This window comes from Mobula birostris, chromosome 5 (genome assembly GCF_030028105.1).
Source record: "Mobula birostris isolate sMobBir1 chromosome 5, sMobBir1.hap1, whole genome shotgun sequence".
In the NCBI taxonomy this organism is placed as follows: Eukaryota; Metazoa; Chordata; class Chondrichthyes; order Myliobatiformes; family Myliobatidae; genus Mobula; species Mobula birostris.
The window spans coordinates 118,527,364-118,541,610 of NC_092374.1; the positions used below are offsets into that span (position 1 = coordinate 118,527,364).

Below are 14,247 nucleotides of genomic sequence, written 5' to 3' on the forward strand. Positions count from 1 at the left end.
AGTATGTGGACACATACAGGGAATTTGATGCCAGTTTCCCTGAGCTCTCGCTGTACAGAATCAAAAAGCAAACAATAGTGCAAAGAATTGTGAACTCTATACAATGAGGTATACCTGTGTATGTACAGGTGGACTTGGTTCATAATAGATGAGGCCTAGTGGAGAAGAAAGCCAGTAGCAGCTCCTATATGACGAATTGTCGGGTGGCCAAAATACACCAGCTGCATCAAGAGCTCTAATCCCTGACTAAACAGTACAGGAGTTGGGGGAGGATGGGGCATGTGAAGAAAAGAAGTCACCTCTTGCTGAGCTCCATATCATCCTTAAAAGCAAGCTGATAACAATGCAGGGCAAAATGGCATAAAAGATGGGGTAGAGAGGGGAGGGAATGTTGACTCAGACCATGAGAGGCCTGCATCGGGGTAGAGTCGTCGTGGCTATCCCTCAAGGTCAAGGATGATGGTCTTCATTCTGAAGTGGCCCACAGAGTGAAGACGCCTGTGCATATATTTGTTTAGCCTGTACTTGATGTTGCACTCCAAGAAGCACACAATACTTCACAAATCAACCAACTGATTCCAATGGCATGGAAACCATGACGATTGGAGCTGATGGATTTGTTGCAGCCTTCATTCGCCTTCACAGCCGTTGAGTTTGAAGTAACTTCGTCCACCTGTTCCACCGTTGAGGTCTTGGTTGGATTGTTCTTTGTGAGGGATCTCACCCTCGACCTTACCGCCATGGGTGACCCTACCAGGAGCATAGCTCCAGACGACATTGCTGTCGGGATCACAGGACCACACAAGCTTCTCCACCACTATAAGGTGACAATCCACGGAGAGAGAGCCAGGAAATGAGCTGCCTTTATTGCAAAACCCTATGGATTCACCAAGCAACTGCTAGGACAGAAGCATAGCAGCCACCTTGCATGCTCCAAACAACTTCAGAACTCCCTCAGCGACTCATAGAGGGAGCAGGGGCTAGGACGCCACCGTGCCCCAGTAAAATCCCCCTCCTCCTGCAGTTGAGTTCAATAGAAAGAAGCTCAGCTGGAAGAAGATCCTGGAAGTAGTCAGAGTAGCCAGAGCTAGTTCTGCCCCTGCTCCCAGCAGAGTACACTACAATGTGTACAAGCACTGCACTAAGCTCCTCCAGCTACTTGGGAAATTGCTTAGGGTTATCTGGCAAAAGGGAAAGGGCACGGACCAGGGGAGGTGTGCAGAGGGAGTCTGGATCCCCTAAGAGGAGAACTTCAAGGGTATTGAGCAGTTTAGATCCATCTTGCTTTTGGGTGGAAGGGAAGATATTTTTCAATATTGTTTCCTATCTTCTGACTGAACTTCTCCTCACAGATGGCTACATTGATACAACTACACAGAAAGGAGGAATTCCTAAAGTGTCATGGTGTCTGGACATGGTTTCCCAGCTGATCAGGGAAGCGTGTGAAGGAAAGGGAGACCTGGTCATACTATAACTAGACCTTGACAATGCGTATGGGTTACTACCACACAAGCTGATGGAGATCATGCTGAACTTCACAGGGATGACCTTATCAGGCTGGCACCAGCTCAAGGAGGGTACTCAAACCGGATGTACAGTACAATCTCCGTGATCCTCTTCTCCCTGATCATGAACATATTGGTTAAGGCAGCCGAAGTGGAGTGAGGAGAACCTCTGACTAAGATAGATGAGAAGTAGCCAATCAGAGCCTTCATGGATGACCTCATGGTGACAACTACATCAGTCCCAGTCAGCAGAAGGATCCTCCAGGGGCTTGAGAGAGTCATTGCATGGGCAAGGATAAGCTTTAAGCCAGAGAAATCCAGGTCTCTGGTGTTTTCTCCTTAGATGTTATTGCTATTCCATCCATCTCTGAGAAACCAGTCACGGGCCTGGGAAAGATCTTTGACAACAGCAGAAGAGATGCAGCGGCCATCCAGAAGACCACCAAGGAGTTAGAGGTCTGGCTCACCAGTGTGTACCTGTCAGGCCTACCTGGCAAGTTCAAGACCTGGATCCACTGCTATGGCATCCTTCCCCAAATCCCCTGGCCCATGCTGGTGTATGAGGTACCCATGTCAACACTTGAGGCTCTTGAAAGAAAGATCAATGGTTACCTTTGAAGATGGCTGGGCCTATCACGTAGCCTGAGCAGCATTGCTCTGTATGGGAAGAGAAATAAACTGCAGCTTCCTTTAAGCAGCCTGTACGAGGAGTTCGTGGTATCGCACACAGCGAGTTGCCTGTGTACAAATTCCAGCGACCCCAAAGTCTTGACAGCAGGCATTGAAGCCTGGACAGACACGCCTGAGCCACAGGGATCTGGTAGGGACAATGGCATCTGGTCAGGTGAGGCTCGGCAGCTTCCCTTCAATTTGCTTTGACAGGACCCATGGCAGATACAGATGCAACCTGGTCCAGGAACAGGTGAGAGCTGCTGTCAAGAAAGTGTGTTGCCACCATGGTGGTAGGAATGAGGCAGCAGGGAGCTTGGACAAGGTGGGAGGGTGTGCTGAAGGGCAAGATCTCCTGGTCCAACACCTGGCAGGCAGAACCCTAGCGCATCAAGTACATGATCCATTCTGTATACAATGTCCTATCTAGTTCAGCGAAACGTTTTGCTTGGAGCAAAAGCCAGGCATCATCATGCCCTCTCTTCCCTGACACAGGAACCCTGGAACACATCCTCAGCTGCTGCCCAAAAGCCCTGTGAGAAGGCTGCCATAACTAATTTCAGAATACAGTGGCAGAAAATACCTCCTCGACCATTAACAACAGCAAACACCTCTGTCAACCTAGAAAGCTCATAGCGTTTGTTATTCTGGAAACCAACTACAGCCTCAGCTCAGATCACCTGCAGGCTTGCTTGCCACGGTGTGTGATTGGCAACTGAAAATTGAGAGTATTATAGAATAGTATTCTGCCACCTCCAAAGGGATCCCACCACCAGGCACATCTTTCCCTCCCCCCCACCTTTCTGCTTTCCACAGGGATCGCTCCCTATGCGACTCCCTTGTCCATTCGTCCCCCATCCCTTCCCACTGATCTCCCTCCCGGCACCTATCTTCGTAAGCAGAACAAGTGCTACACATGCCCTTACACTTCCTCCCTCACCACCATTCAGGGCCCCAGACAGTCCTTCCAGGTGAGTCGGCTGGTGTGATATACTGCGTCCGGTGCTCCCGGTGTGGCCTTCTATATATTGGTGAGACCCGACCCAGACTGGGAGACCGTTTCACTGAACACCTATGCTCGGTCTGACAGAGAAAGCAGGATCTCCCAGTGGCCACACATTTTAATTCCATGCCCCATTCCCATTCTGATATGTCTATCCATGGCTTCCTTCTTCCCATGGATGCTGTCTGGCCTGCTGCGTTCCACCAGCATTTTGTGTGTGTTAACTGAAAGTTGAACTTGGCAAGCAATTAAAGTTCCCTGACTTCATTGCATCGTCACTGAGGCCTGAAATGGTCGTTCTGGCAGAAATCTCGAAGCAGGTGGTCATAGTAGAACTGACAGTGCCTTGAGAAGACCAGATTGAAGACGTGTTCGAGCATAAGGAAGCCAAGTACCAGGAGCTGGTAGAGCAGTGCCAGAGACAGGGGCGCAGGGCAGGGTACAAGCCTGTAGAAGTGGGGTGCAGAGGTTTTGCTGGCTGCTCGCTCTGCAGAACCTACGCTTGTTACTATGAGGGCTACAAGGAGAAGAACCATCAGGACCATATCAGAGACTGCTGTACGAGCCTCCAGATGGCTATGGATCAAGAAGTGTGTCCTGTGGACCACTGTTGCTGGGACACAAGCCAGGAAATGATTAACCTGGCTGATTGCCTGGGCGAGGATGTCTGATGTTGAAAGCCAGAAGGACCCAATGACCCCAGTAATATCAAAGCTGAAGTGTTCCAGTGCAGTCTAGAATTTATCTCAGCATCATGTGCTTTACAATTTCCCATAAAACAATTAAGATTATGAGCTTGAATAATTTATTTTTAAAATCTTCTTTCACAAGACAATAACACAGCTGGAAAAGATTATACTCATAATCCCCGTTGTGGTGAGTTACCTTTTGAAGGTACTTCTAAAGTAATTTGAGGTATGGAATACCAGAGTTTTGTCCTATTGATAATGAAGAAACAAAAATACATTTTTAAGTCAGAATAGTATGTGATATGAAAGGGCACTTGCAGACAGAACATAGAACATAGAATGGTACAGCACAGGAACAGATACTTCAGCCACAATGTTGGGCCAAAGACATTATATTAGCAATCAAGTAGCCAACTAAACTAATCCCTTCTGCCTCCACAATGTCCATATCCTTCCATGTCCTCATGTTCATGTGTCTGTCTACATATCTCTTAAAAGTCCCTAATGTATCTGCTTCTACTACCACCCCAGACACCCCTCTGTGTAAAACACAGGTCTCCATTAAAGTTTCCCCCTCACACCTTAAATGCATGCCTTCTGGTATTAGACATTTCAACCCTGGGAAAAAGGATATTGCCTGTCTATTCTATCTATGCCTTTCATAATCTTATAAACCTCTGTCAGATCTCTCCTCAGCCTCCACCACTCCAGAGAAATTAACTCAAGTATGTCCAACCTCTTGTTAAAGCACATGCCCTCTAATCCAGACAGCATCCTGTGAACCTCTTTTGCACCCTTTCCAAAGCCTTGATATCCTTCCTATAATGGGGCAACCAACACTGTATGTAATATTTCGGAGGTGGTGCAACCAGAGTTTTATAATGCTGCAACATAACTTCCTGACTTTTGACTCGATGACTCAACTAATGAAGGAAAGTATGCCACATATCTTCTAAACCATCCTACAACCTGTGTTGCCACTTTCAGAGAGCTATGAACTTGGACCTCAAGACCCTATTGCTCATCAACTCTGTTAAGGTTAAGATTATAGGCATTCAAAAGCAAATCTTGGTCTTGTAAGTAATAAAGATTCTTGGTTTGCAGGGAGGACCTGATAGACCATATGAGTTGAATATTGAAGATACTATATCCAGAACACACCACAATTGGCAAAGGTGGGGCAGTAGTGGGATACTGAATGCTTGAAGCAAGATTTGTGAATTCAGTACCCCAAATTTGTTCAATCCTTTAACTTAAACAATTTCTGTCAATATCCCATGCTTGCAAATGCATGTATTTGTTCTTCTTAATTTTCTTCTCAAATAATTATACATTTTTCCCATTTTTTCTGTCAATTATTGTATATATACAGTATATATATATATTTTTTCCCTTTCTGGTCTTCTCTAGCTAGTGTACATTTCGTTCCTCAAATTATAATTCTTCTGGCTGTCACCACAATCATAACTAGGCTTAAATTAAATGTTAAAAAAGGTTAATATTCTAATCTCACTGGCAGATGCTCATCCACCAATTAATAATATGGCTTGAAGAATCCATGACACTTACTTTCAAGGGTTTGAAATCTAAATCATTTAAAGTGCCAATTTAAATAGAATATAGCACAATAATTATTATAGACTGTGGGTGAAACTGATCTTAAAAGAGCCTTCCTATATTAAATTAATGGAAGTTAAAATGATTGATTTTAATCATTCACAATTATCTCCTTCTCATTCTGCTTTGTGGTCAGATATAGACAAGACATCATTTGAAGTGTTTAATAATTTGCTGGATATATAAGGTTATTTTAGAGAGTGACTGGTCTCCTCTGTCAATTATGCCCATCATCACTTTTACATCTTTTGGTTGGCTGGAAGGCTACAATTGGAACTTCTCTTTTACAGTATGTTTTTATTACGATGTGACAAAAATAGCTTCTGAGACACTGGAAGAAAGAGGTTAACATGACATTTCTACAAAAAAGATAGAAAAGATAAGAAACAATAAAGGAATGGAAAATGAAACAAAAGGAAAGAAAAGAGGAAGGAAATGGCCAATTGAATAGATCTCAGACACTTAACCCTTCTTTATTATTCTTCATTCTTTGTTTCGAAAAAGATACATTTTAAGTGAAAATAGAGGAAGTGGTGTGTGTGTGTCCTTTTCGGACTGTAAAAAAATGTTTAGTGAGGCATAAAGTGCAAAAGCAAGGGTATCATAATGAACACCACTAGTTTGGCCAAAACTGGAGTATCACAGAAATACTGTATGTCATTGTAACAGCATGCCGACCGTATTTCCTATCTATGCTAATCCCATTTGCCCCCATAAGACCCATACCCTTCCATACCTTGCCTCTCCAAATAACTGTCTGAACACCTATTGAACATTTTTCTTCACTTCCTTCTTTGGCAGCAAATCCTAGTTATTCACCAACCTTCTGTGAAAGTTCATTCTTCAGGTCTCAAATTGTGTGTAGTTCTGAGGCCAGAAGAGATGGACCAAAATGATTCCAAATATGAGGAACTTTAGTTATGTGTGTAGGCTGGAGAACTTTAGTGGAATTCTTCCTGGAATAGAAGGAGAGGTATCTAAACCCTTAATGGGTAGAGACAGGGTAGAAAGAGAGAAACTGTTCATTTTTGCAGAGTTCAGGAATGGAGGACAGAAAATGACAAAACTTGCACAACAAATAACTGGATTTGGAATACAATCCCAAGGCTATTAAAAGAGACAGAACTCAAAAGCTGAATTTGGAAGTAAAGAATTTGCAGAGCTGTGGGGAGAGGATAGTGTGTAGGATTATCTGGAGAGCTCTTGCAATAAGCTAGTCTAGACTCAATGGTTTGAATGGTTTATTTTCCATGTTATATTCATTGTGACTTTGTTCACTTGTACCTATTCTGTTCTGTACAGGTCCAGATTGCTTTAGAAGTTTAGTTGCTAATGGGATCTGGGCACTATTCCCGCAAAGGAGTAACATGAAGTATTTTGGAAAACACAACTATTAATTAATACTCAACAAGGTTCCACAAGCAGTAACAAAACAATTAGAGGGTATTATGATAATAAATGGATAAATATTGCCTGGAACATGAACAAAATCCTCCTACAATATTTTTCAAATAATCTTTGCAAATTTATATACGCAACTAATAGGGCAGATGGGCCATTGGTTTTGCATTTCTACTGAATGATATCATTCCATCAAGGCTCCCAAGTAATGCAGTGAGATTTCATTCTTAAATGTGGGTTGTTTTGTACCACCTGCAGCTAGATTGGACTGTAGTTACCACTGTAATTGCACAACTGTAATCACAATTAATTGGAAACATGCTGAAGAGACACTTTATCTAAATTAAGTAACATTTCCCCACTAAGTCACACACAAAAAAATTGCCCTGGAATCATCTTTCCTCTTCTTCTCTGTGAGCCTCTCATTCTATAGCACAGAAGTAGTGTGTGGATTATGGATTAAGGTATAGATTAGATAAACAGAAAATTCTGGGCGAAATTAAAACTTTCACAGATCAGGTGACATTTCTGACAAGGAAAATGATCTGATTGCAAGTGTCTTGCTGTTTTTTATGTTCTAGGGTGGATCAATCTCAGAGAGAAGCACAGAAATAATACTTTGGGTTAGCACATCAATATGAAGATTTTAATGCATTCCTGACTATAGAACCATAGAACCATAGAAACTACAGCACAGAAACAGGCTCTTTGGCCCTTCTTGGCTGTGCCGAACCATTTTCTGCCTAGTCCCACTGACCTGCACATGGACCATATCCCTCCATACACCTCCCATCCATGTATCTGTCCAATTTATTCTTAAATGTTAAAAAAGAACCGACATTTACCACCTCGTCTGGCAGCTCATTCCATACTCCCACCACTCTCTGTGTGAAGAAGCCCCCCCCCCAATGTTCCCTTTAAACTTTTCCCCCCTCACCCTTAACCCATGTCCTCTGTTTTTTTTTCTCCCCTTGCCTCAGTGGAAAAAGCCTGCTTGCATTCACTCTATCTATACCCATCATAATTTTATATACCTCTATCAAATCTCCCCTCATTCTTCTACGCTCCAGGGAATAAAGTCCTAACCTATTCAACCTTTCTCTGTAACTGAGTTTCTCAAGTCCCGGCAACATCCTTGTAAACCTTCTCTGCACTCTTTCAACCTTATTTATATCCTTCCTGTAATTTGGTGACCAAAACTGAACACAATACTCCAGATTCGGCCTCACCAATGCCTTATACAACCTCATCATAACATTCCAGCTCTTATACTCAATACTTCGATTAATAAAGGCCAATGTACCAAAAGCTCTCTTTACGACCCTATCTACCTGTGACGACACTTTTAGGGAATTTTGTATCTGTATTCCCAGATCCCTCTGTTCCACTGCACTCCTCAGTGCCTTACCATTAACCCTGTATGTTCTACGTTGGTTTGTCCTTCCAACGTGCAATACCTCACACTTGTCAGTATTAAACTCCATCTGCCATTTTTCAGCCCATTTTTCCAGCTGGTCCAAGTCCCTCTGCAGGCTCTGAAAACCTTCCTCACTGTCTACTACACCTCCAATCTTTGTATCATCAGCAAACTTGCTGATCCAATTTACCACATTATCATCCAGGTCATTGATATAGATGTTTTCTCCCATGTTGATCAATTAGGTGTTTATCTTAATATGCTTAACAGACATGTTATCAAAAGATTGATTAATCACTATTGTTATTGGGAAGAAAGATTTACAACATTTTTTGAGCAAGGCAAAGGATCATCAAATTTATTGAAGTCATCATTATTGTGTAATGGGATGCTTAACTCCTATGCCTTGCTGTTTTACTATTAAGGGAGTCACATTAAATCAACCCGCCATTGTGATTCTGTGATTGTTCAGGTGCCAAATAGCCATGTTAAACTATTGTGGCTTATTAAATAATTAAATCATTAATTTCTCTATATTTCATAGACATTCTGAAGTAGGTTAGATAATAAGATCTAGCGATTAGCTTTTCAGAAAGATTAAGTACAGTTCTGTGCTGCAGCATATTTCCCACCATACCTAACAACAGCAGTATATAGCTTTGTTGCTTCTAAATCTCTTATATCAGTAATTCATCCCAAAAGTAAAATAAAAATATATTTTATTTATTTGGTAATGTGGAAAGGAGCGTGCACAAATTATATGAAGATTGACACGTATTGCCAACCAGTCATGGTTACAAAGTTCTCGCAATCAGCAGGGAGAAATATCCCAATGATTCCAATTTACTTACCATCTTTTAGGATTGTCTCTCGACCTGTGCCATCGATTTTTTGTCGTCCAATTAAGAAACTGGTCGTGTCAGCAAAGTAGATGTAATTTGTTTCCGCATGAAAGTCAAGAGCTCGTGGATTGACAAGGTTTTCTACTTGCACCATATATTCATCTGTTGCCTTGGTGTTCAGATCCATTCCACGAATGATTCCTGGTCGGCCTTTCCCATAAAAAAGGAACAGTTCATTTTTTGGCTCTGCAATAAAAGAGTAGAAAATGACAAGCTATTATTAAGTTTTGATTCTCTATTTGCTTACCCTCCTCAATAGGATTTAATGACAATAATCAACATGTTCTTTTAATGTGTAAGTAACCAGAATAATATTAAGCAATTAAAAATAGGGTTCCATAGTTATTTTGTAATTAACATATCAAGGAATTGGTTCCTCATCGAAAATATTTTGGACAGTATGGGTGGTGCTTCTGGCTCTTGCTGACACACTAGAGTGAGAGAGATGCAAGAAGAGGACGGCTGGCACAGATTTGAGGAAGGCCATCACCTTCATCAAAGACGGAGCCAGGCCTTTCGTAACCAAAAAACCAAAGTCCAATCGACTGCTAATGACCAGGTCCTGGGAGATGAGGGTTGATGTGGGAAGGAGGCTGCAGTTCCCAGATGTGGTGCACACAACCCTACACCTGGACATTGTACTGTGGTCAACTGAAGACAGGAAAATAATTCTGGCTGAGCTGACTATGCCATGGGAGGAAGGATGGGAAGAGGTCCATGAAAGAAAGGCCTTGAAGCACCAGCCCTTAGTGCAGGAGTGCAAAGTCAAGGGATGGCAGGCATGGTTGTTCCCTGTGGAGATCGGCTGCAGAGGTTTCCCAGCCAAATCAGCATGGCGGTTGTTGTCAGCTCTGGGCCTGGATGAAACGAGCAAAAAACAAGCAGCTCATAGGATAAGGGAAGAGGTAGAATGAGCCTTTTGTTGTATCTGGAATAGGTGAGAGGAGGGAAGCTGGAAGCCAGGAGCAGATGGGCAGTGATTTGGCCACCACTGCCAGCCCACCAGCAGGAGAGTGTCTGGGTTAAGGGTCAAAACACTCTGTGAAGGTTGGGAACCACCTGATGACATCTGCTCCTGGCTGAAGGCTACGGGGTATCTGAAAAGGTATCTGCAGAATGCAATCTCCAGGAAAGACTGGCACGGGCTCACAAGGCTAGCAACCTTGTGGGCAGCACTACAAGAGGGCACCACTCAAGTTATGATTGAACATGAAGAACAATACCCCCAGAGTCTCCCGAGAGGGGGAAGGATGAGAGACTCAACCAGTCATACCAGCAACGGCCAGGACAGGGAACATGACTACGAGGAAGCTAAAGCAAACAACACTGTCCAGAGAGTAATTCACAGTAAGGAGTCATTGTGGGAAAGTCTGAAAAAACGTCAGAGGGCTCAAGGTACATCAGAGCAGGTCTAGATGTGGATCAATGGTGACCCAAGTGCAGCGCACAGACTTAGTGTCCGGTGAGATGAAGGAGAATTCCGGCCAGGAAGCACCCCACAGAGTTGAAGATCTCTCCTCAGCAACAAAGAACAGACCAAGTGAGTTCCTCTTTGGCTACCCACCTACAATTCATTCATCAAGGAAAGAAAGGATCAAATGACCTCGATCGTCAGACAACATCACCTGGATGCAGTTTGATAATGATCTAGATGGCATACTGGAAGTTGTCTTAGCAGGTCCAGTACACAGAAAGATCGACTCACTCACAGACATAGCGTACAATCTAGCTAAGGAAAGGTTTGGCCCTATGGAGTGGAGAAACTAGCCCGAGTTACCGCAGCAACCTAATAGAAGGGAAAGGGAGGTTCGTCGTTTGAGAGGTGAATTAAAGACGCTCAACAAGAGGTTTAAAACCAGCTCACTGGCCAAAAAAGAAGGTATCAAGGACTTAACCAGTATGCTGCGGGAAAAGCTGTGTAAACTCCGGAGGGCGGAACATCTACGACAGAAAAGAAGGAAGAAAGAGAAAAGGCGAGCGCAGTTTGTGAGAGATCCATTCAGCTTCACCAGGACTCTTCTCGGCCAACAAAGATCTGGTATACTATCCAGCTCGAAGCCAGAGGCAGAGGAGTTCCTGCAGGAGGCACACAGCGACCCACGGAGAGGTCAGGGACTAGGAACCAATCGGGCTGTGCGTAGACTGGAAAATCCATCAATTGAGCTGAATGTGAAGGAGCCTACATGGCAGGAAATCCAGGACATCATCCGGAAAGCTAAAGCATCAGCTGCCCCAGGCTCAAGCGGCATACCTTATAAGATGTATAAGAAATGCCCAAAAATTCTTTGGAGGCTGTGGAAGGTCATGAGAAAGATCTGGGCCAAAGGTACTATTCAATCAAGTTGGAAATTGGCAGAGGGATGCTTTATTCCAAAGGAAGAGGATTCTTCCACAATTGCCTAGTTTAGGACAATTTCTCTGCTAGATGTGGAATATAAGATTTTCTTTTCTGTGCTCACAAGAAGGCTGACTTCTTACATGACGCAGAACCGCTATATCAACACATTCATCCAGAAAGGCGGTATTCCAGGCTTTTCAGGGTGTCTGGAGCACACCTCAGTGATTAGCCATTTGATCCGTGAGGCCAAGCAGAAAATAGGCAACCTAACAGTTGTCTGGTTAGACGTCGCAAACGCCTACAGGTCTATTCCACATGACCTCATCCTAGAAGGACTCGACCACTACTACATCCCAGTGGCTATTCGAGACATGATCACCAGCTGCCTAGGAGGATTCAAACTCAGATTTACATCAGCTGATTTCACAACTAGGTAGCAGGACCTCCAGAAGGGGATTCCAACAGGGTGCACCATCTCCCCCATCCTATTTATTATGGGAATGAACCTCCTATTATCAGCAGCAGAAGATGTAACCCGCGGCCCAACGCTGGAGTCGGACATTGTTCAGCCAGCCGGCTCTACGAGGGTTCATGGATGACATCACTATAACAACTGTGTCACATGTCCAAGCAAGATGGGTATTGGAAACTCTGGACAATGTAGCCTCTTGGGCGAGCACGTCCTTCAAGGCCAAGAAGTCCAGCTGTATGGTGATCAGAAAGGGCAAAGTTGCTAGCAAGTTTAGCCTCCAGGTTCAGGGTGAGGTCATCCCTTCCATCGAAGATAACCCGACAAAATGATTGGGGAAGTGGTTCAATGTGTCACTGACAGATGGGGACAATGTCACCAATGCTGTGAAGATTGACAAAACCGGACTTCCCAGTAAATTCAAGACCTGGCTGTACCAATACGGCATTCTGCCCAGGCTTCTCTGGCTCTTCACATTTGATGAGTTCCCCATGACTGCCGTAGAGGGCATCGAGAGGAAAACCAACAAGCACCTGCGGAGATGGTTGGGAGTTCCCCCTACCTGCTCTTCAGTGGGCCTCTACATTCAATCTGGGCAACTGCAGCTTCCCCTGTCATCTGTTGTGGAGGAATTCGAGGTGGCAAAATGCAGAGCTTTATTAAGCTTGAGAGATTCTAATGACGTCTTGGTAAAGCAAGCAGGGGTTACCACCAGATCTGGACGCAAGTAGGCAGCCAGTGCAGCTGTGGAGCAAGCAGAGTGTTCTCTGAAGCTGTGAGATATCATCCCTGCATTGGGCAGCAAGGCCTCGGCTCAGTTCACTTTCAGCAGTAGAGAAGTGCAAGCATAGGGGACAGGCAAGACATGATAGAGGCAGAAGTATGGATCTGTGAGGAAGAGAAATGGATGTCAAAGGCAGTGGAACAAGGGTCCCAGGATGCCTGGACAAAATGGGATCTGCCTAAGTGCAAGATCTCATGGGCAGAGTTATGGAGATTGGAGCCCTTCTGTATTTCCTTCCTCTTCTGATCCATGTATGACACCCTTCCTTCGCCATTACATCTGTACACATGGGGGATGAGAGAGCACTTGAACTGTAAGCTTTGTGGACAAAAGGGGACGTTGACTGACATACTGTCCGGGTGTAAAACAGCTCTATCTCAAGTACGGTATAGGGGGCGCCTTGATAAGGTGCTTCTGGCTCTTGCTGACACACTAGAGCGGGAGAGATGCAAGAAGAGGACGGCTGGCATAGATTTGACGAAGGCCATCACCTTCATCAAAGACGGAGGCAGGCCTTTCGTAACCAAACAGCCGAAGCCCAATCTGCAGCTAATGGCCAGGTCCTGGAAATGAGAGTTGATGTGAGAAGAAGGTCGCAGTTCCCTGATGTGGTGCACACAACCCTACGCCCAGACATTGTACTGTGGTCAACTGAAGACAGGAAAATAATTCTGGTTGAGCTGACTGTGCTGTAGGAGGAGGGATGGGATGAGGCCCACGAGAGAAAGGCCTTGAAATACCAGCTGTTAGTGCAGGAGTGTAAAGACAAGGGATGGCAGGCATGGTTGTTCCCCGTGGAGATCGGCTGCCGAGGTTTCCCAGCCAAATAAGCATTGCAGTTGTTGTCAGCTCTGCGCCTGGATGAAACAAGCAAAAAAAACAGCAGCTCATAGGATGGGGGAAGAGGCAGAACGAGCCTCTTGTTGGATTTGGAGTACGCAAGAGGAGGGAAGCTGGAAGCCAGGAGCAGATGGGCAGTGATTTGGCCACCACTGCCGGCCCACCAGCTGGAGAGTGTCGTGGTTAAGGGTTGAAACACTCGGTGAAGGTTGGGAAACACCTGATGACTTCTGCTCCTGGCTGAAGGCTATGGTTACCTAAAAAGGTATCTGGAGAATGCACACATTAACAGGTATATGTAGCGTATATTATTCTATTCTTTTTATGTCTTCAGTCATTTTCTCTATTTAATAAGTAATGTCAACTCCTAAATGTTTCATTAATTCACTTCATAATTGATTAAATAACTCTCTCTCTCTCTCTCTCTCTCTCTCTCTCTCTCTCCCCACAGATACTGACTGATCAGTTGAGAATCCTGAACATTTATTGTTTTCGTTTTTGATTTTTATAATCTAGGTATCTTCATGTGGCATTAACATTTATTGCGTGGCAGCATATTTTCTCGTCACAAAATTGCTGCAAAAAATAGATAAACCATTTGGTCAGTTCAGTA

At 44.2% G+C, this 14,247-nt stretch overlaps 1 protein-coding gene across 1 annotated transcript in view; it reads right to left on the minus strand.

Moving 5' to 3' along the window:
• LOC140197951 (low-density lipoprotein receptor-related protein 1-like) overlaps positions 1 to 14,247 on the minus strand; it is a 2,495,129-nt gene that overhangs the window by 1,398,021 nt on the left and 1,082,861 nt on the right. Inside the window, exon 11 of the mRNA XM_072258609.1 lies at positions 9,153 to 9,389. Coding sequence (XP_072114710.1) covers positions 9,153 to 9,389 — 237 coding nt within the window. The remainder of the gene's footprint in view (positions 1 to 9,152; positions 9,390 to 14,247) is intronic.